General features: G+C 39.2%; 1 protein-coding gene across 4 annotated transcripts in view; it reads right to left on the bottom strand.

Moving 5' to 3' along the window:
* Positions 1-23,499, bottom strand: part of KCNQ5 (potassium voltage-gated channel subfamily Q member 5) — a 539,086-nt gene that overhangs the window by 22,714 nt on the left and 492,873 nt on the right. For all 4 annotated transcript variants that reach the window (XM_032340463.1, XM_032340464.1, XM_032340465.1 and 1 more), the window contains one exon: positions 5,250-5,358. In XM_032340463.1, the coding sequence (XP_032196354.1) occupies positions 5,250-5,358 (109 nt within the window). The remainder of the gene's footprint in view (positions 1-5,249; positions 5,359-23,499) is intronic.

Genomic DNA, 23,499 nt, shown 5'->3' with positions numbered 1-23,499 from the left:
CCTAGCTCCCAGTACCTCAAAATGTGACTGCAGTTTGAGGCAGGGCTTTAAAAGAAGTGATTAAGTTGAAATAAGACCCTTAGGGAAGGGCCTGCTCCAACCTGAGTGGCGTCATTATAAGAAGAGGAGATGTGGACGCAGATCCGTGGGCTCACAGACGAAAGATGATGTGAGGACGCAGAGAGAAAGTGGCTATCTGCAAGCCAAAGAGAGAGGCCTCAGAAGAAACAACCCTGCTGACACCTTGATCTTGGGCTTCCAGCCTCCCGAACTGTGAGAAAGGAAATTTCTGTCGTTGAAACCACCCAAACTGTGGTATTTTGTTGTGGCGGCCCTAGCAAATGAATACACCATGATATAATGAAAAGTGAGTGTGTAGAATGTTCAAGAGTTTATCAATTTTCTTGTCAATCTGTTTTCAAGAGTTTATCAATTTGCTTGTCAATCTGTTTACTTCCCTGCTAATGTCATCTTTCTCTTTGTTATTTATTTATTTATTTATTTATTTATTTTTGAATCTAAAGATTATTTATTAATTATTTGACAGAGAGAGGTCACAAGTAGGCAGAGAGGCAGGCAGAGAGAGAGGAAGGGAAGCAGGACCCCCGACGAGCAGAGAGCCCGATGCGGGACTCGATCCCAGGACCCTGAGATCATGACCTGAGCTGAAGGCAGCGGCTTAACCCACTGAGCCACCCAGGTGCCCCTCTCTTTGTTATTTATAAAAGATTTTATTTATGTATTTGAGAAAGCATTCCAGCAAGAGGGGGAGAGGAGGCGCAGAGGGAGAAGCCGACTCTGGGCTCCATCCCAGGACCCTGAGACCATGCCCTGAGCAGAAAGCAGACACTTAAACTCACGGAGCCACCCAAGCTCCCCTCATATGTAGAGACTGATTTCTATGAGTGAAGGAAATGAAAATTAACATTGTTGGTATTAAATTATTAACAAAATATAGAACATTTGTGAAAAATAAGTACAATCGTCACTCCCATTAATGAGTTTAAAACACATTTCCAGCAACTCAGTGCCCTCCCACTAAATAATATTTTGAGAATAATCTGTGATAATCTTGGAGGAATTATACAAAACTGAGTATTCTTCTGATTTTTAAGACATATTTTGGAAATGTCTAAGAATAGCCATTGTTCGTTACTATAAAAACTGATGTCAGTCACTGAAAAAAAAAGTCTCCAAGTGCATTTGGATAACATAATCCAGACAAGTTCAGACAGTGGCCTTAGTCGTCTCAAAAAATCTTTACTGCCCCAAATAACTAGAAATTAGAAAATGGCAGATGCTTAGTAAATATTAATAACCAAAGCAAGAGCTCCTGTTTTGCTCCTGGGGGATGTAGTGGTTTTGTTTTCCGTGTTGTCATCCTTGCAGTGCAATACATATTTTCTGTTATACATCTTCATGTTAATTTGGCTCTTAGGAAAAACCATTATTATTATAAGAGCTACTGGAGGACAAAAGGCATATTCAACTATTCATCTTAAATAATCAAACCACCAAAAAATAACAAGAAAAATGCCAAAACAAAATTGCTCTTTTAGAGGTGAATAATGGATGGTTCATGCTTGCAAGCAATAACACAGACAAACACAATAGCATTTTAGATGAGCTGCGAGAAATGGGTGCGTTCTGGCCAAAGACATTCCTGTCAACGGCTATGCAGCTTTTTTCATTTAATTGGGCTGAAGAAAAGGACACTTCTGCATAAGATTTAGGGATTTACAACAGCAAACTCCTTTTCAGAACTGCCAATTGTACTGGTGGGTCTTTTAATCATGTATTTTTAGAAATTAAGTAGTATCACGAGTTGAAGATTTCCAATGAAGTTATTAACTACTGAGCGTAGCTATTGCGTTTTTAGAGAATCCACGAATTTTAAGGGGAACTCAGAATCAAGATACGGGGGAGAAAAACATCCCCCTTGAGCGTCACACAGGGCCAAGCAGAAAGCTCCAGTTCACAAAAAGGAGATACACGTAAATAATAAAGTCCCGTTAAAAGTAAGAACCAAGAAAGAATTCTGAAAAGCAAGGGAATTCTGCAAAGGACTTTACAAAAATCAAGCAAGTTTCAAGAGGATGGCAGGAAAGTAAATCTCAAGCAGCCGCTGAAGTGCTTAGCCAGCAGAATAAACCTATTTCGTTTTCTTTCTTGCGGCTCACAATTCTTTTTATAGGTTGTGAGGCAAAAGCAGAAAGCTTCAGAAGGTCTTGGGAAATGAACAAATTGGGTTAAGTATGACTTTTAGGAAACCTAATCTGTTCCCATTAGATAAGATTTTACTGTACTGTTGCAAGTCAGACTAATCTGTGGATGAACTGCCCCATCTTCACTATAGGGTCTTTGAGGGATGGAATGAATGAATGTGAAGAATTTCAAGGTGACTTCTTGACCAGCAATGCCCAAGAGAACTTTCTGCAGTGATGCAAATACACAGTGTCTTCTGAGCCCAGTATAGCAGCCACTTGTGGCTCTTGAGAACTTGAAGTGTGAGTAGTGCCACCGATGAACTGAATTTTTAAAAAAGATTTTATTTATTTATTTCATAGAGAAAGTGAGTGAAAGAGAGCATGAGAGGGTAGAAAGTCAGAGGGGGAAGCCGACTCCCTGTGGAGCTGGGTGCCTGATGCGGGACTAGATCCCAGAAGTCCGGGATCACCACCTGAGCTGAAGGCAGCTGCTTAACTGATTGAGCCACCCAAGCGCCCTGATGAACTGAATTTTAAGTCTGATTTAAATTAATTCAAATTTTACTAGCCTCATGTGGCCATAGGTCACCGTATCAGACAATGCAGTTCTAGATCCTTTCTGTCCCTTTTAACTGAAGGCTTCAACCATCATTTTGCTACATATTCTCGGGTTTTCTGGGCTGAAATATTACCTAAGGCATCCAGGTTCCCCAGGGGTAGGGAGATCATATAACTTGAGATACTTTGAGAAACACAGGGAATATTAACAATGAACGATTATGATGAGACAAGAGGCATCATCTAGGATGGTCCAGGGCCGGTGAGGAGGTGCGGTCCTCCACCCATAGTTTGTTGCTCTAGGGTTCCATTGAGAAGTTACTTGGTTTTATTTCTTTTTAGGGTGCTATAACGGACAAGGTATAAGTATCTTCTTGGGTACGCATTTTTATCAACCGTGATTTTCTTTGCCTTAACAAACATTTATCAAAATCTTTAAACTCTTTTCTGCTTTCCCAGTGATTCCCAAACATCAAGTAAAGCAATTTCTAACGATACAAAATGACCAACTAAAAATAGAAGTAAAGAATCAGTCATGCTGATCTCTGAAATTAGACTAAGTATCTGGATAGCTAAGTTGGGTTGGATATTTTAAGTTTTCTTCTGGCTTTTTGGTAAGAGGCAGAGAGAGCCAAAAAGATCAGAGGTATTTCTTTGCAACAAAGTCACTCAGGGTTCAGGGACAGATTAAAATTCTCCCAAAGGGATTAAACTAGGCAGGCTGAGTTTGCAGCACTTTCTTTAGTCCAGATCCTAAATTTTGGAGTGAGTGGATCCTGGAAATATAAAGGTAAGTTGCCTTGGGTACTCTATTAGATTCTGTCATTGGAAGAGGAGTATATAAACATCAGCTTTTTAATTTAATTTAATTTATTTTTTTATATTTTTAAATTATTATTATTATTATTATCTTTAAAAGATTTTATTTATTTATTTGACACAGAGAGGGGGGTGGTAGAAGCAGGTTTTCCACTGAGCAGAGAGCCTGATGCAGGGTTCAATCCTGACACTGAAGGCAGAGGCTTAACCTGCTGAGCCACCCAGGTGCACCCTCCCTTTTTAAAAAAATATTTTATTTATTTGACAGAGAGAGACACAGCGAGAGAGGGAACACAGCAGGGGGAGTGGGAGAGGGAGAAGCAGGCCTCCTGCTGAGTAGGGAGTCTAATGCGGGGCTCCATCCCAGGATCATGGGATCATGACCTGAGTTGAAGGCAGACGCTTAAAGACTGAGCCACCCAGGCACTCCTTAAGATCAGCTTTTAAATTCAGTATCTATTTAAAGCGTATTTAGAGCCCCAAGTCCCCTCCTTGCCTCATCTCGGTGGATGGCTGCCCATTGTATTCTCATCCCAGCAGAAGTCTGGGGTTTTATTCTCTGGGGAGATCTCTGAACTGCAGCATGCTCGGCACATAACCTAACCCTAACCTTAACCCAAATCCTAATCCTAATCCTAACTCTAACCCTACTCCTAAACTCAAACCCCTAATCTCTAACTCTAAAAAACCCTCAGGAGAGGTCTCTGAAATGCAGGATGTCAGGTTCATACCCTAAGCCTAATCATAACCCTAACCCAAAATCTGAGAAAAAAAAAAAACCACAAGATGTGGTATATATACACACTGGAATATTACTCAGCCATGAGAAGAATGAAATCTTGCTATTTGCAACAACGTGCATGGAGCTAGAGAGTATTATGCTAAGCAAAATATGCCAGTCAGGGAAAGACAAATGCCATATGATTTCATTCATATGTAGAATTTAAGAAACAAAACAAACGATCATAGGGGAAAGAGAGAGAGAGACAAACCAAGAAATAGACTGTTAACTATAGAGAACAAAGCGATGATTACCAGAGGTGAAGTGGGTGGGGAAGATGGGTTAAGTGGGTGATGGGGGTCAAGGAGGCACTTGTGACGAGCACTGTTGTATGGAAGTGTCGGATCACTGCATTGCACACCTGAAACTAATACGTTGTAACTAACTGGAATTTAAATAAAATCTTAAAAGCCAAAAAATCAGCATTCAGCCAGAGAGGAGCAAGTCACTGCAGAGGACTTCAGGTTTCTCCTATTCAGAATTCAACCCGTTTTGAAATAACCTAGTGGGATTTTTCTTTGATGTAAGATACAGAACCATGGATCAGAGTATCAAGTCATAAAAATAATTTTATAAATCCAATTACGTCTATATACAAAATGCCCCGAAAGCCTACAAATTCTCACAACAAGTCAATTCTCAGGGAATCTCTCCGGCATGGCCTGGCATTCCGAATCTCGCTTCCTTTTATAACACACTTTGTGCCGAACACAGTAGAGTTTTGTATAAAGAAAATGTATTTCAGAATTTAATAGGCATGTGAATGAACAGGAACAGAGAAACTATGTCAAGAGGTTTACGTGCAGGAAAAATAACTCAGCAATATACTAATTCAAATAATTCAAATGATCTTTGGATCATTTTGTCAAAGGTTTTCCACCAACCTGATAGCTCGAATGACAGTTTTAAGCGGTGGGGTGAGGTCCTCGACGGATACGTCACACTGGCATCCCTTCTCATCGTACACATCGTCAGTGCCAAGTGCCGTGTCGGCTGCAAGAGAAAATTGTCAGTTAAAGACACTGCTACAGCAACTGCAAACATGTTTGCTGAACAGGAACAGAGGGGATCTCAGAGGCTAAGCTTGGAAGTCAAGAGATGTGTAAATTTCTGGAATGGGGGATGGGTTAAATAAATATTAATATATTTATATAATGGAATCCTAGGAAGCCGTTAAAATGACGTTGAAGGCCAAGGACTGAGAAATGTCACAATTTATTACTTTTAAAAAATCTATATATCTATCTGGGATTTACAATGATTTTATTCTTTTTGCTTGGCTGTATTTTCTAAAAATATCTACGATGAATATATATTACCCTGGTAATAAGTAAATCAAGTGATAAAAACACACTCATGAGAGATGTGTTATGTAGCTTCCAAATACTATTTAAGCCTCTTTAAATGTTGAGCTACACTAAAGCACTACGCTGCTTTCTGTTGTCTTTGCTCAGCCCAGTGTTCCTTTGCTAAGTCATGAAAAGGAAGAGACTTTGTCTCGGTTGGGTTCGCAATCCTGAGGGGCTCGCGGAAGTCCATTCACTGAAGCGGTGTTTATATTTGGACGGCAGCTGGGGCATCACCTAGTCAAGATCTTTACTGTGTGGTTGCCGAGTCTCCCGTGTGCCAAGAGTGGAAGGAGTGGGGACGGGAAGAGCTGTACGTGGGTCTTCACATCTCTGCTTCGTGGTCCTTTGGGCTTTCTTACCCTCAAGCTTAGGAAGAGGGAGAGCCAGAGCTGCTGCCTCACAATAATGAAAATCACAGCAACCACTCGTTGAAAGTCATGCCCGGCGTTGAAAGGAAGCCTCCGTCGGTATTAGTGCTCTTGTTTAGACGCACTCTACACGTTACTGGTAATATTATGCCTGGTTTTAGAAGCCAAAACAGGCTCAGAGAAGGTAAGTATCTTACCTGAGGCCACACAGGGGGTCAGTGGAGTGAGTGCAGAGCGTGTTACTAAAATCCAGTTCCTTGAGGCTCTGACACTGCATCACCCAGTATCAGAATGCCTTAAGGGTTCCAGTGGTGGGTTTAGCGGTGGCGTGCAACGTGTCAGGAGAGCAGGGGAAAGAGCTGGCCATGTGTGCTGCCTTGTCGGTGCAGCCTATCCCTGCTGGGCATGTTAGACTTTTCTCCGGAGAAGTCTGCCACAGTTTCAATGAGAGGACACGTGTTGATTCTGCCTGACCCTTGGTTCTGACTCAGTGATGTGCTTGAGGGAAGCTGGCCCATTTTGCTTGAGTGACCACCTACGCCACAGAGCCCTTTTAATGCACAACATGCCCAAGGTTAGATGACATTCTTCCAGGAGCAGTTGGCAATTTCTTCCTCTGATTTGAGCCTAACCTGCTTTCAATTGCTAAAGTAGCTGAGTAGCATTGGACTTAAGTTCATGTCCACTTGGAATATCAGTATATGACTATTTGGAATAAGGGTCTTTGCAGATGTAATTAAGGTAGGGTTCAGGATGAGACCATATTGGATTAGGGTAGGCCTTCAACCCAATGGAAGGGTCCTTATAAGACAGAAAAGGAGAAGGTACAGGAACAAAAAGAAGATGGAAGCAGAGCCTGGCCTGATGCATCTGTAAGGAAGGACACCAAGAATCTGGGGCAACCACCAGAAGCTGAGAGAAGTATGGGATGCCTTCTCCCTCATAGACTCTAGAAGGAACCAAACCTGGTGATGCCCTGATTTCAGACATCCTGATTTCTTGAACTGTGAGAAAATAAATTTCTGTTGTTTCAAGCCACCCAGTGTGTGGTCATTTGTTATGGCATCTCTAGGAAATGAACACAGTTGGGAAAACTTCTGCCTCCTTCCAGAATTGTCTGTCTCCTCTCTTATTGTCATTTGCATTCCCTGCCCTTGCATTATATTTGCACCCATGTGGCTGTGTGCGGCATGCTCTCACAGTCTCAGGTGAAGTGACCCCAAACACCAAGAGAGAACCCTATTCGGGGGAGTGTGGTTACCATGGCCATGTGCTAAGCCAGTGTATACCCTAAAGGGGACCTGGAAATACATATACCCTGGAGTTGCGAGGAGGGTGTTGTGGGGCGAGAGATGCAGGGGTTCACACACAGGCTGGATGATCACCATGTGCCATTATGGAACCTTCTGAGATACCCAGATGTTAGCTCCCTAAAGGAAATATGAAATAACGCACTTATCAGGATTCCTAGTACAGAACTCAAAAATGTACTTTTAAAAAAAGAAATATTTGTTTATTTTAGAGAGAGAGAGAGAGAGAGAACACAAAGGGGAAAGACAGATGGAGAGAAATTCTGAAGCACACTCCGCACTGAGTGCATGCCCAGCATGGGGCTCGATCTCACGATCCTGAAATCATGACCTTAGCCAGAATCAAGAGTCAGACGCTTAACTGACCATGCCACCCAGACGCCGCATTTACGGAAGTATTTTGTGCTGCCATTCAGAAAAGAGGCATGTGACCGCTTTCCCTCATCTGAACTCTAGCGAGAGGCACTTCTCATACAGACCCATGTTTTTATCTCTGAAAACTGGGGAACACTGGAGAGGCTACAGGGAAGGCGGATCCTTCAATGCCTGTTACCAATGACTTATCTACTTGAAAATACCATATAAGCAACCCTCACACAATGATGTATGTCCAAAACAATTAAATACATAACGTACAGGGTCCTTTAACTACGAAGTTTATGGAAAACTTTATCAGCAGGTGTGCACTGTTACAATAAGCACAAATGTCAAGATAGTGAAATCATAATGTTCACACTGTCAATGACACTGGGGACATTCCAAATGATTACAAGACAGTGTCCTGCTCTACCTCACCCCTGTCCTTCCTGTACCCCAATAAGAGCTTCGGCTTAGCCATTCTGTTTAGGAACAGGTTGGGCAGAAGATGGGAGTCAGTCACCAACTGCCTCATATCCAAATGAACCTTATTGTGGAATATTATTACACATAAGAACTTGATGGTTCAAGGCATAAATTAAATTCTCAGGCTTTAAAAAACATTTTTTGTAGGTTTGGTCAAAACACATGAATAGGAAATATATCTTTGCTGGCATACATTGAAGCAAGGACTGAGTTGGGAAATTTTTCTCCTTATTTCAAAGCCACAAAAATGGGGAAAATGCTGCCTTTCTCCTTCATAACTATCTTGAGATGTCCATTTTCTTTCCAGGGAGGTTAACAACACATCACATGTCTTTCACATGATTCCTAGAGGCTTAAAACCCTTAGTGAATTTTAAGACACCTGGGTGGGGCTACCTTTTCAGCCAAGGTGTGGCTCTCTGCTCTCCAACCACACATCTGGCTCTCTGCCCTTGCATTTTGGGAGATGTAGGTTATGGGTATACAAGCTCATTTGAGCATCAGTCTGCAGAAAAGCTAATCACAAAAAGCAAGGTGCCATAGAGTGAGATGCTCCCCAAAGTCCTGCTCCCTGTGGACAATCCTGCCAGGTGTGGTGAGTCTGCCCCAGTGGAAGATCAATGCTTGGAGAAAAAAGAAGTTTCAAAATACTACCTTTTATTTATCCCGACCCTCTCCTGTTTCTTATTAATTAGCAATATTCAAAATTTGCTTTCAAATACCTCATTCTCCTACATTTTGGAAAATCTATTTCAGTGTCTGGAAAAGACTATGTGAACCTTAGGTGATGAAGAGAAAGGAAGTAAAGAACATTCTGGAAACTTCTGCTATGTCCAAAGACCGTTTTTCTGTTCCCACTATGAAATTCTGCCATCAGGATGCAGATAGCTATGAAAAAAATAAGTGGTTTCTAGTTCTTTCTCTTTTTTTTTTTTTTTAAAGATTTTATTTACTTATTTGACAGACAGAGATCACAAGTAGGCAGAGAGGTAGGCAGAGAGAGAGAGAGAGAGAGAAAGAGGGAAGCAGGCTTCCTGCGGAGCAGAGAGCCCGATGCGGGGCTTGATCCCAGGACCCTGAGATCATGACCCGAGCCGAAGGCAGCAGCCCAAACCACTGAGCCACCCAGGCGCCCCTCTAGTTCTTTCTCTTGATCATCTCCTCTTATGGGTTAGATTTCTTTTTACCTTTCTTGATGAAATGATTACAATGGTTTTCTACCTTGCCTGCATGTTAGAATCAGCTGGGAGGTGTTAAAAAAAACAACAACACCAAACAACCCTCAATATAAAGAACACCTTCAGGACCAATAACATGAGGAAACTGAGGGCTGGAACCCAGGCCCAAAAATGACATTCCATGGTTTCTCTCAGCCAGAGCTGAGGAGTATGTCCGACTAGTCTGTCACTGGATTTGGACTAATTCTCCATGTTTCCCCCAACACCACAAGTGCACAGGAACAATTTGAGACAATATAGGTGCTTCACAAGACAAGATAAATGATTGCATCATTAAAAAAAAGAGAAAAAGAATTTAAAAATATCCCTTGACAAATTTGTGATATGGGAGCAAGATTTCATCTTTTTACTCAGGTTTCAGATTCTTGCTTTTATTCCTCATCCATCTGAAACCCATCCCCTCTCTTTTTTAAAGGATTTTATTTATTTATGTGAAAGAGAGAAAAGGAGAGAGCAAGGGGGAGGGGCAGAGGGAGAGACTCTCAAGCAGACTACTTGCTGAACACCAAGCCCCAAGTGGGGCTTGATCTCACAGCCCTGAGATCATGACTTGAGCCAAATCCAAGAGCCAGTTGCTTAACTGACTGAGCCACCCACGCGTCCCTAAAACCCCACTCTTTACAGGCCTTGGCACTGTTCTCTTTGAAAGGAGTCACCACTGTTTTTATGGACAAGAAGCTTACATGTTCATAGATCAAAATAAAATCAAATTGTCAAAACATAGCAGAAAACATTTGTTCTGTCTGTAGAGGAATGATAATGTCCTGATGTTTAGGTCAGCAGAAGAAATTACAAAGGAGACAGCTGACAGTTTGATCATGAATACAGAGATTGTTACTACCTAAAATAACTAAATTACAATGCAAAGAAAAATGCTTGATTGGGAAGTAAATGGAAAGATATAAAGAGGTGTAATATTTATAACGAGTAAGGAGCTTATGTGAATAGATCAAAATCCAAAATATAAATGTAGAAATAAGTCTATCAGAAGAGATCGCTTCATGGTATCAAAAAATATCAGGGAACTATTCAACCTAACTAGAAATAAAAAAATACAAATTAGAGTTATGCGGAAGTATGGACTTCTACCAATTTAATTAGCAAAGAATAATAGTTACTGCTAAGAAAATTGAGGTGAATCTGGTATAATCGGACATTGCTAGTAAATATGTAAATTGGACAAAAATTTATAATCAGCAATCTTATAACTTTACACCAGAGAAGTTTTCTTTGGAAAACAATTTCAAAAGGGAAATAAAGGTAGGAGCTCAATGCAATAATGTTAGCCATGTTATTGCCCATTATAGAGAAATAGTTGTAGAAATGTTAATGTCCCAAAGGAAGAAATTATAAATTATAGTAAATTACAGTATTTGACTATGATGGTGTACTACACAGCTATGAAAAAGATAATTACGAGTAGCATTTAATAATATATTTTATTATATATATTATATATATATTTATAATAATACATAATTTAATAATATGAAAGTATGTGTTTTTAAATACTCAGTAAAATTAAAATATGAAAGGAAACATTCATGTTGATTATAACTATGTACAATGAGATATAAAAAGAAAACCAGCTAGAATGGAATACATAAAAATAAAATTAGCTGAATTGGGTATGAAATTGTAAATGATTTTGTATTACTTTTAAAATTCTACAGGGAATTTAAAGATATTTTTCTGTCACAAAATATTATATGTTTTTTGAGATAGAGTATTTGAAAAATAGAAAAACAAGGAGTGAAGAAAAAAAAAAATCTTCCCAAGTTCCAGAACTTAAAGGAAAGCATTATTATAATGTAATTCTTAAAGTGAAAGTGTGAGGGCTAGAAGTTTACAATAAACTTTTATTTTGGGAATTTAAACGAAGTATATTATGATTCTGTTCCATTATGCTGTAGAATAAGCCATTGCATAAACACATTAAAATGGCCACTATTAATGGGGATGGTAACTAATTTATTACATTCTGTCATGAATTATAATTTGTTTTCCAAGGGTTCCTTCCTTCTATGGCTGGTTGTATTTCAATTACCTTTCCCCATGATCATTTCCCAACACCTTAAATATCATCCTAAAATTAGAGAGTCCATTTCAGCCATGTGCTAGTCCCCAAGGCGATTCCTTTAATCCAGCTAGAGTTTAGAATAACTCCTTAAGCCTTGCTGGAGTAGTATGATTTCATTTCGCTATGTCCTTGGCTAAGACCCTTTTTTCTGTTATGTGTTAGATGCTGCTAAGTCATCAACAAGCTGTACTGGGTTCTGAACCTAGAAAAATGCTCCAGATAGTTGATATTTCGTTCTAGGTGTTTTTCTTTTCAAATGCTTTTTTAAAATTTGTTTTTTCTCTTATTATAATAGTAATAATACTCACCATAGAAACTTTGAATTTTAAATGAGATAATAAAGAATGAGAATTATTTGTTTAGCGTTTGAACACTCTGAGGGAAAGCCTATTAAATGGTGGCCTATTCCCTTCCACTCTCTTTTCTTCTGCATTATCTGATGTTTAATGTCAAAGTCAATTTCTCAGCCCAGATGGCAAAGAGGACATCTCCGGTTGCCCCGGGGTGGGGGTGGGGGACTTGATTCAGGTAGCTCAGAGGTCCTCATCCAAACTCACCTCATTAGAGCTTTTCCATCCCATGCTCCAGGCACACCAGACTACCAACAGTTTCTCCAGGTGCTACTTAGGCATCATTATCCTTTGGACACTTTCTCCAAGGGAACTGTCTATATACCCCATCCATTCTCCCCCATCCTCTTTTTTTTTTGTTGACTCTCTGCTGAATTTGCAGTTAATACATTGTATTATGTGTAGGGCACCACAAAACCAAGATGCCCTCTGAGAACATCAGAATATTCAGAACAAACCATTTACATTCCAGCACACATATATAAGTTTTGTGCCATGTTGAAAACTAGAATTTTATTTTGAAGTTGAGCAATTACTGATATTTTGAGTTACCCAAAGCAAAGAGGATGAGCTATAGAGGGAAGCATGACAAAGCTTAGAGTCTCAATTCAGCTCTGCAATTACAAGCCCTTCAAGAGTTTACCACCTCCATGAAATGCAGCCTGATACCGACACTGACTCAGCCCTGTCTTCCTCGGCTGTGAACACATATCTCTAGGACTGTTACTTAAAAAAAAAAAAAAAAAAAAAAATTTATTTGAGAGAGAGAGAGCACAAGCCAAGTGGGGGAGAGGGCAGAGGAGAGGAAGGGAGAGAAGCAGTTTCCCTGTTGAGCAGAAAGCCACCTTGTGGCTTCATCCCAGGACCCTGAAGATCATGACCAGAGCCGAAGGCAGACGCTTAACCGACTGAGCCACCCAGATGCCCCTCTATGACTGTCTTACATAGTATTATACTTGATTGTTTACAAGCCCCTTTCCTTGCTAGACAGTAGACTCTCTGAGGGCAGGGACCATGTCTTTTCATTTATGTATCTGTCTACCATGTATCTTCTCATCCATGTACCTCCTACCCCTAAAACACTCCATGGTGCAGAGAAGACACTCAATGAATGTTTGCTTAATGAAGCATTTCCCTCAGGCCCCATGACAGTAGTCCCTGTTCAATAATGTCTGGATTTAGGATTTTAAAACTTGATGGTTGGGTAGACGGCACTTCACTGTGTTCTTGTTTACTTGGTGAATCATCTCTGAAAGTCAAGAGACGAGAGTCTTCACTGAAGAGGCTGTCAGCTGAGAGGTCATGATGGCCCCAGTCTCTCAACTTTGTGTCCAGAGACGGATGATTCAGGCCCTTTGCCTTGAGCGCTTTGTGGCCTGGAGGCATGGCCCTTTATTTTATTAATGATAGCTGTAGTTCGTTTGGTTCTTGGAAGTGAGGTGGGTTACAAATACAAACTGTGACTTAAAATAGAACACTGCCAGCCTGGAAATGTGACGCTCGTTTCACAGATGAAGAAAGTGTAGCTCAGCAAGGTTAAATCACCTCTAAGACACAGGATCATTAGGGCAGAGCAATCCTTTGAGAGTCGAGATCATGTCTCTCTGGGTGCAAGTCTCCAATGGCTCCCCATTTTTCCCAGGGTAAAAGCCCGAGTCTTTTCTAGGGCTATAAGGCCCTGTAGGTCTGTCCCTCCCCCACTTCCTGTCCGTCCTCATTTCCCATCATTTTCCCCTTGGCTCTTTTCCTTCCAGGCTTCCCTTCTCTGTCTCAGCCCTCCCAGTTGCTCCTTAAGGAAGCCAGGCACCCCTCTTTAGGGCTATCCTTGAGGAATCCACTCTGGAAAGCCTGCAGGCTCTTTAGCTGCTTTGGTCTCTGCTCTGTATTGGTTCTTTAGAACTACCCAGACCACCCTATCTGAGGTCACATACCTCCCTATGTCACCAATCTGTGTCTCCTTATTTTTCTCTCCTTCTTCCTTTTTTCCATGGCACTTAACCTCTAATAGACATACAGTTAACTTGTTGGTGTTTACTGTTTGTTTTCCCTGCTAGAATGTAACATCTACAAAGACAAGTATCTTGTTCTCTGATGTATCTCACACACCTAGAGGAGCAAGGTGCTAATATTTAATAAGAGAACCGTCAGGGTAAGAGAGGTCCCCCTTCTACTCTAGCTGTGGGTCTTACTGATTACAAAGCATAACTTAATACTAAGCATAACTTAATACTGGATTTTGGCCTCCCTGTTTTCTCTTATATGATAGTTTTTTTTTCTTTTTTGTGTGATTTTTCATGACTAGGTACACTTTGAGATCCTACTGTAAAAAAAAAATCTAATATTTCCTCATAATGTTTAATTTTTACAGGATTTTAAAATAGGGGTTTTAGGGCGCCTGGGTGGCTCAGTGGGTTAAGCCGCTGCCGTCGGCTCAGGTCATGATCTCAGGGTCCTGGGATCGAGTCCCGCATCGGGCTCTCTGCTCAGCAGGGAGCCTGCTTCCTTCTCTCTCTCTCTGCCTGCCTCTCAGTGTACTTGTGGTTTCTCTCTGTCAAATAAATAAATAAAATCTTTAAAAAAAAAATAGGGGTTTTAAAGGCCATATAAAAAAACTCATAGCTAACATTATATTCGATGGTGAAAACCTGAGAGGTTTTTCTTTTTTCTTTCTTTCTTTCTTTTTTTTTTTTAAAGATCAGAAACAAGATGAGGTTGTCCACTCTTCCCACTTTTATTCAACATAGTACTAGAAGTCCCAGGCATAGCAGTCAGACACACAAAAAAGAAAGTTGCACCAAAAATAATAAAATACTTAGGAATAAACTTAACCAAGGAAGTGAAAGACCTGTACTCTGAGGACTATAAAATTGAAGAAAGAAAGTGAAGATGACACAAATGAAAATACATTCAATGCTCACGTATTGGAAGAACAAATATTGTTAAAATCTATATGTTCAATGCAATCCCTATCAAAATACCAATAGGAAGCACTATGTTGTACCCCTGAAACTAATGTAAATTGTGTGTCAACTATATTTTTTATTTTTTTAAAGATTTATTTATTTATTTGAGAGAAAGAGAGAGCACATAAGCAGGAGGGGCAGAGGGACAGGAAGAGAGGGAATTTCAACCAGATTTCATGATGAGCACAGAACCCAATGCGGGACTTGATCTTAAGACCCTGAGATCATGACCTGAGCTGACAGAGTCGGATGCTTAACTGACTGTGCCACCCGGACACCATAAGTATACTTTACTATGAAACATAAAATAAAATAGGATTTTCTCCCAGTGATCCATGAAAATATTTAAGAGGCAAAATAAGTTCCAGGTAAAAGAAGGAATAACTTCCATAGTAGAAATCAGGGGCTATTTGTTGCGTGAATATCAAATGTGGTACTTTTATTTTTAGGTGTAATGCAGCCTATAGGTCCACTTTAAATTCTTGGGTCTGTAAGTCTGTAATCAGTAAATAATAGAAGAACATTTAACATCAGTACAATAAGCAAGAGGGAACTCTCTCTAGCTCTCTCAGTCATCCATGCTAACATAATAAAGAAGGCAATGGAGACTTCTTTTTCTCTTCAGGAACAATGTAACATTAGCAGAAATGTAATTATATTATAGTGAGACATAGTGTACCATATATTATAGTGAGACATGTCACTTTTGGAATATTCAGTCCTTTGTGCTTCTCCAAACATGAGCCTTATCCCAGTATCTTATATTGCTAATACTGTAGGGACAAAGTGTGAAATTTCAGTCATGTGACCAGTGTTTACTCAATTCTGAATCTTAGGAGATTTGGAATAAGTAACTTAGAAATGAGTTATTATTAAGGATTCAGAAACCATCTCACTGAATTCCCATAGAAATAAAAAATCATGTTACAAGGAAAATTTTCATGCATCTGTGAACATATTCCTGTTATTTCTTTTTCTAGGCTATTGAATTAAAATGCTAGTGTTTGAAAAAATTCTGAAATCCCCCCAATTTTTTTTAATTGAAAACAAAGTCCAAGTATACACCTCTGCAGCATACATTGATTTCAAGATAAAATATCCTCTTGAATCTTTAAGGCAATATTCTAGTTAAAGTTCTATTGTTAATATTTTGAACAAGCAATTGCATTTTCCTGTGTAATTTTTAACCAGAGTAGATGCAATTTATATAGCAAATTTTGCTAGCACAATTGAAGATAACATAATTTAGCTGTGCTTTCTGTGTATTTTTATTTTGGTGTTATGACATTCTTGACAGGAAACAGAAAATTTGGGACCCAGATTGGTTCTAGTACCCATAACAGAAATGAAGAGGTACAAACACACTACCAGAGAAAGTGCAGCGTACCTTCACCTCCACTGCCTCCACCTGCCTAAAGAGAGTTACATCTAGAGTATCCTGTGAATATTACATTCTGAAAACATTGCCCTAGATGCCTTTATTTATCTATTTATTTGTTTGTTTTTAGATTTTATTTACTTATTTGACAGAGAGAGATCACAAGCAGGCAGACAGGGAAACTCCATGGAAAATTTTCATAGTAAAGAGAAAATACAGTTAACCTTTGAGTGGACTTGACTACTTTGTTGTTGGCATTGCCTAGTGTGGTTACCAAATTGTTTTGATTTCTAAGCACAATAAGCAATACACTTAGGGAACGCCTGGGTGGCTCAGACGGGTAAGCATCTGCCTTTTGCTCAGGTCAAGATCCCAGAGCCCTGGCATCAGGTCCTGCCGACATCAGATTCCTTGCTCAGCGGGGAACATGCTTCTCCCTCTGCCTGCCGCTCCCCTGCTGTGCCTTCTCTCTCTGACAAATAAATAAATAAAATCTTAAACAAACAAAAAAAAGAAATACACTTAATGTTATGATCGAGCACACACATGTACACGCGCACACATACAATTAAGACAGACATTGCCTTCAGGGTTAAGATGGTAGATTGAACATACAAGTTTAATCTTGATCCCTCAAAAACCCACTAAAGCTATAGTGATGAGATTATTTTTAAAAAGACATAAGCCCATAAAAGGAACAGAAGAGGAGGCAGCAACAACATAATTTTGGAAGTGGGAAAGCAGATGGACAAGTTAGGTAACTGACTAGCTGATACCAGAGAGAAAACCCTATGCCAACATTGGGAAAAGCTGAGAAATAACAAAATTTACACTTCAGAAAACTCAAAAGGCTCAGGAATTGGCAGCACTAGGAATCTCTGGGAATAACTAAGACAAGGAAGGTAGTGTGCAATGTACCCCATAGCCTTGGGTATGTGGTCTTCTCCTTTTCCAGCAGGAGACTAACTGGAAGCCTCTGGACAAGGGGTCACACCAGGCACAGCTGAAGAAGGCATGTTATACACCAAACCCGGCTATCAAGTGACCATATACAGCCTGAACTTTGAAACCCATGGGCACCCTGTCGCCATCATAACAATGGCACCAGGAACTTTATCCTCAAGATTGCAGATAGGTATTCTCCGCAGAATGTGACTGGCCCAGGAAAAGACCTAAAGGTACTGACACTAGACACTCCCCATGATTATGACAAAGGCAGGTCAACCCATGGTGAAGGTCAAACGTGATCATCCCCAACCAGATGCTTAGAAATTCCAGTCACCCTTGTCATCTTCCACACTTCATTATAAAAAGAAATGTATGGCTTACTAAATATCTGAAGAAAGTTTCCCAAAGATAAAGACCAAAAATCAACTAGAAGGAAACAAACTAAGAAAAAAAAAATTCAGAACACTGCCATTAATATCTTTACTGACATAAGGTAAGAGACTATCTATGAAACAAAAGTAGGAAGCTAGAATACAGGGACACAGTAAACAACAACAGGAACAAAGAACCTGAGCAGTGACAAGCAGAAATAAAAATTTCAGTAAGAATTTGGACCATGAACTCCTGCAGTTGCCCAAAACCCCTAGCAAGTAGAGCAAAAAAGATAAAGAGATGGGAAATGAGACATGAGGGAAGAAAATCAAAAGGCCAGTCCACAGGCACAGCTTATGGATTTCCATAAGGCACAGCAGAGAAAATGAAGGGAGAGATCCTTAAAAACAAAGAAACAAATGATAAAATATTCTAGAACAGAAGATCATGAGTCATCAGTTTGAAACGACCCCTCAAGAATCTACTTTGGTGGCTAAAAATATACCCATACCAAAAAATATCATTATGAAAATCGAGAACACTGGGGACAAAACGTGGATTCTACCAGCTAGCAAAGATAAACAACAACACACCACTGGTCACATGCAAAAATCAGAATGGCTATAGGCTTAACAATGTGCTGAAAACAAGCACACAGGGGAGCAAACGTTTCAAAATTCTGAAAGGACATTATTTTCAGCCTAAAATTCTATACCAAGCAAACTGTCAAACAGCATGGGGATGGGGGAAAAAAAACCTTTTCAGAAATGCAAAGTCAAAATTATTTTTTTTTGCTTTTCTTTCATTGTTTCTCAAGAATGTACCGTGCAATGTACCTCGTCAAAATAGGAAAGTGAGAGAGAGAGGAAGACGCAGGCATGGGAGTCACAGCAGGAGTCAAGAATGATGGTGAAGGAAAACTCCCGTGTGATCACAGTGCGTATGGTGAAGAGGGTCATCCGTCCCCGTAGGGCAAGGGACAAGAATGTTGACAGCTGTCAGAGTCATCCTTCCATCATCATACCCTCTTTTTACCTGAAAAAGTATTAGAGTTTTACTATCTGAAATGACAGTAAACCAAGAAAGACATGAACGTGAGACCCCATCAACTGGGAATTCCATCTAAAAAAAAAAAAAAAAACAAAAGAAATTCAAAAGATAATGGCTGTGCAGCAGGCTTGAGAACAGTTGGCTTAGTGAAAAGGAAGATGGAGGATTCCAGGATGAATTTTCCAAGAACTGCCACAATGCAATGGATCAGTTACCTGATGAAATAGATCCTGTGGAAAATTTTATTGAGAGATTACTGGAAGATGTGGGAAGAAGATTTACTTACTACAGGGAAAGCAAAAAGTAAGAAACAACAGTAGGGCAATATAACACATACACATCATGTAGACACTGAATTTTGACTTATTGAAAAGTTAAAAAACCAAAAAATAAAAAAACAAAAATGAAAACAAACAAACCAAAAATCTTACAAAACCTAGACTGGAAGAAAACAAAAAACAAAACACAACAACAACAACAAAAAAAAAACAAAAAAGAAAGAAAGAAAGAAAACACCTAAATCGTCATTTACTAGAATTGGAAGCAAACAGAGAATGTTCAAAACTGCTTAATCAGAAGTTAGTTATATACACCTACTATCAAACATATGGAAATTTATAAGCCTCAGAAGAAACAGCCAAAAAATAGAGTTGCTTGGAACAGAGGCGTGGGGGTACAGTGGAAACGCGGAACAGGGAGCCATCATCTTCTTTTATAAAGGGCTGAGATTATTTGACTGTAGTTATTATTTTAAACTTCCAATTTTATAAGTTGTAATCATAAATTTAAATTTATAATTCTATATTTCCATGCAGCTGTAGGAAATAGTACAGAGCTCCTGTGTACCCTTTCTTCAGATTCCCCCGGTGGTAATATCTTGCAAGGCTATAGTACAATATTGCAACTCTGATATTGACATTGACACATAGTCAAGATCGGGAAACTTTCCACCACAGCAGAGAGTCCTCACATCGTCCTTTCCCCCACAACCCCCTCCCTCTCACTCTGTAGTCATGACCCCGGCAACCACTGATCCGATCTCCATTAATTTTATCATTTCAAGAATATTATAGAAATCACATAGTCTGTGATCTTTGGGGATTTTTGTTTTGTTTCACTCAGCACGATTCGTTCAAGATTTATCCACATTGTTGTACATACCAATAGTTCACCTTCCTTTGTGAATGGTGTTCTACAGTTTGTTGAAGGACATTCAGGTTGTTTTCAGTTTTGGGTTATTATGAATAAAGCTGCAATGGACATTCATTGGAGTTTTATATGAACATAAGTTTTCAAATTTTTGGGAAAAATGCCCAGACATACAGTTGCTTGGTCATATAGTAGCTGCATGTTTAGTTTCATAAGAAACAACTAAACTGTTTTCCAGAGCGACTGCACGTTCTTCGTTCCCATCCGCTACGTATGAATGAGCCATGATCCCAGTCCTTCCCAGAGGTTGGTACTGTTACTGGTCTTTATTGTAGTCATTCTGACAGGTGTGCGCTGGTATCTCCTACAGTTTTAGTAGGTGTTTCCCTAACGGCTAATGATATTAAATTCTTCTCATGAGTTCATCTGCCAACTGAACCTCTTTGGTTCACGTCTGACACCAACTTCTTTCTTTTTTTCTTTTAAAGATTTTATTTATTTATTTGACAGAGAGAGAGAGAGAGAGAGAGAGAGAGAGCAGAGGAAGAGGGAGAAGCAGGCTTCCTGCTAAGCAGGGAGTCTGATGTGGGGACTCGATCTCAGGATCCTGGGATCACAACCTGAGCCCAAGGCAGATCCTTAACTGACTGAGCCACACAGGCGCCCCTGTCACAAACTTTATAATTAATTTTCTAATGTAATTATTTTTGTTAACTACTGAGTTTTGAGAGTTCTTTATATGTTCTAGACACTAGTCTATTGTAGACATGTGGTTTGCAAACATTTCCTCTCATTCTGCAGCCTTTCATCCTCTTAACAAGGTAGTTCTCAGAACAAAAGTTTTCAATTTTGATGAAGTTCATTTGGTCAATTTTCCTCTCATGAATAATGCTTTTGGTGTCAAATCTAAGAACTTTTTTTTTTAGTTCCAAATCCCAAAGATCTTCTCTCATGTTTTTTTTTTTTTTTAAAAGTTATATAGTTTTATGCTTTACATTAAGTTCATGATTCCTTTTGTGTTAATCTTTATTATTTCACTGTTAAAAGTAGGCATATGTATTACTATGGCAACACAGAAATTCTTTGAAAAAAATATGAAAAGACTTTTGAAACAACAATCCTTGTGACACATTCTAATTCCTATTCTGTCCTACCTTCTCCATCCCATCTAACTCCATTCCTTCCCATCTCACCTTGTTTCATTTCATTAGAAAAATGATAACCGGGGGTGCCTGGGTGGCTCAGTGGGTTAAGCCTCTACCTTTGGCTCAGGTCATGATCTCAGGGTCCTGAGATCGAGCCCTGAATCGGGCTCTCTGTTCAGCAGGGAGCCTGCTTCCCCCCTCCTCTCTCTCTACCTGCCTCTCTGCCTACTTGTGACCACTATCTGTCAAATAAATAAATAAAATCTTTAAAAAAATTTTAAAAAAAGGAAAAAAAAAGAAAAATGATATCTGTACTCATTAATTTGATTTCCCGGCACTCTAATGGACGGAAAGGCACTATAGACACAGTCGTTCCTGCCTGGTTGGTGCACATCCTAATTTTTGACTCTTGTTCAGGATTTCTTTTTTTAACATTTGCATCAATTCTATTTCACATGTTTAAAAAAAAATCACCCATTGCTCTTTAACATGAAGATAAACCCCGAGGTTTCTTACCTGCTTCCTTTTCACTTGCTTCCTTATGAAGCAGCACACGGTAATACACACGGTCTGCAACCCACCTCCCATGAGTCCTAGGTCTAAGGAGAGAGCACTGGCAAGTTCAGGGCCAGCTCAAATACCTAAAGGCTGGCGAAGTGAGAGGTACTCTTGTTTCTTTCTCTAAAGTTCTGTGCTTTTCTACAGTCACCTCAGAAACAGAACACCGTCTCCTTATTCTTCACAAAACTACATTCTCAGTAACTTCCTAAAATATTATCTCAACTTCCAGTATCAACTTTTAGGACACAGTTGATTATTCCAAGGCAGGTAAAACCTATGCGCAGTGCCTGCCCAAGGTAGGCAACCTGATTGCTGGGGGATTCAATCAAAATCCTAATGTAGTCATGTGTACCAAATACATTCACCAGCACTCTTGTGATGTGACAAATTTGGTTTTTATTTTGTTTGTTTTGGGGTTTGTTAAATAGCAACATCCAGAATTACTAATTCACACTAATGAGGGATCTATTATGTAAGACACTACTGTACTTGAGCATTTTCTCTTTAAGATCAAAGATCCCACTTACGCTGATTGAGTAGATAATTCATGCATTATCAGCATCTTAAATTATGTTAATTATGATATGAAATTCTCTAAGATTCTCTATTAAGGACTGTCAATTAACCTTACTTACTGGCTAACAGAAATGCCAGCAAAACCTCATGGAATAGTTCCCGACACTTAATTAAAAGGAATCTTTCTGTTGTGAGGGATGATACGAGGCACCAGAGTTTCCAAAAACAATTAATATGGTCTCTGCTACTAAAATTGCTGATCTTACCATAATAGTGGCTTAGTAACTGCCCATAAGGTAAAAAGGAAAAATATAAAAATGCTTTTCTTCTTTTTAATTGAATATGTTACTACATTGACTGTCTTTATTCAAAATGGGAACACTGGAGTATGTGTTCTTTTAAAATTATTGCGACTATAAAGCAACCCAGGAATTTCATTATCTTCTTAAAAATCACTCAATACCCCCTTTATTGAATACCTCAGCACTTAGGGATTCAGCAATAAACACTTTTAATAATATCACACTTTAGGTTTCAATAATGCATTTCATTTATATGCTGGCTTTTTATAATCCCAAAGCAATTTTTTATCAATGAGGTTTAAAGACTTGACTCCTGAATAACTAAATATGAAATCATTTATTTGTTCATTATCTGTTCACTATCATTTCACTCACTAATAAATATTTTCTAAGCAACTATTATGTGCCACACACTGTATTGTCACGTAGTAAACCAATGCCTCTCTTTCCAAACAAATGAACTATTTCTGTCATCTTTAATAAAGACAATGACCCCTGGATAAATAGTAATAAATTGCATGAGGTATAATAAAGATAATGCCATCTCTCTGGGATTATATAAATTATTCAGCAGGAGGACTTCTAAAATTCAGTCTGAAGACTAAAGGAATAAAGTTTATATGAACGTATAACTTTAAAACTTCCATTTACAATCAGTAGGCATTGCCACCAAGCACTGGATAAAGGGAAGATGAAAACATGCAAATTAATCGAGCCTAGGACTTCAATTAACAAAAATTAATGCAGAAATTGGTATTAATGAAATAATCAATAATAATATTCCTTTCAATTTATTGAGTGCCTATTCTGCGGTGGGCATTGTACCAGGGATTTTTACACACATTATATCCCATTATTATACACACACTCTATTAAGTAGGTATCACTTCTGCTACTTGACAGAGAGAGAGAGGGAGAGAGACGATAAACTAAAGTGTGGTGAGGTGAGGTCACTTGCCTCAGCTCATCCAGCCTAATGGGGAAATCAGAGTTTGAAACAAGTTCTGTCTTATTCCAAAACTGATTCTTATTCCAAAAGTGGTTTTTCTAACCACTTTTCTGGATTTTCTTGGATTAATTCAATTTTCATTAAAAAAAAAATCCCTGGAGGACCCACCATACTCAAAGCACTGTGAGTTTTTCCAATCAAAACAAGGATCTAAAACTCCTGGCTTTGTGAAAACCTTTTTTTTTTTTTAAATTTTTAAATTCA

Source organism: Mustela erminea, chromosome 4 (genome assembly GCF_009829155.1).
Source record: "Mustela erminea isolate mMusErm1 chromosome 4, mMusErm1.Pri, whole genome shotgun sequence".
Lineage (NCBI taxonomy): Eukaryota > Metazoa > Chordata > Mammalia > Carnivora > Mustelidae > Mustela > Mustela erminea.
The sequence above is the reverse complement of the archived record's forward strand: the minus strand, read 5'-3'. Positions and strand labels throughout refer to the sequence as shown.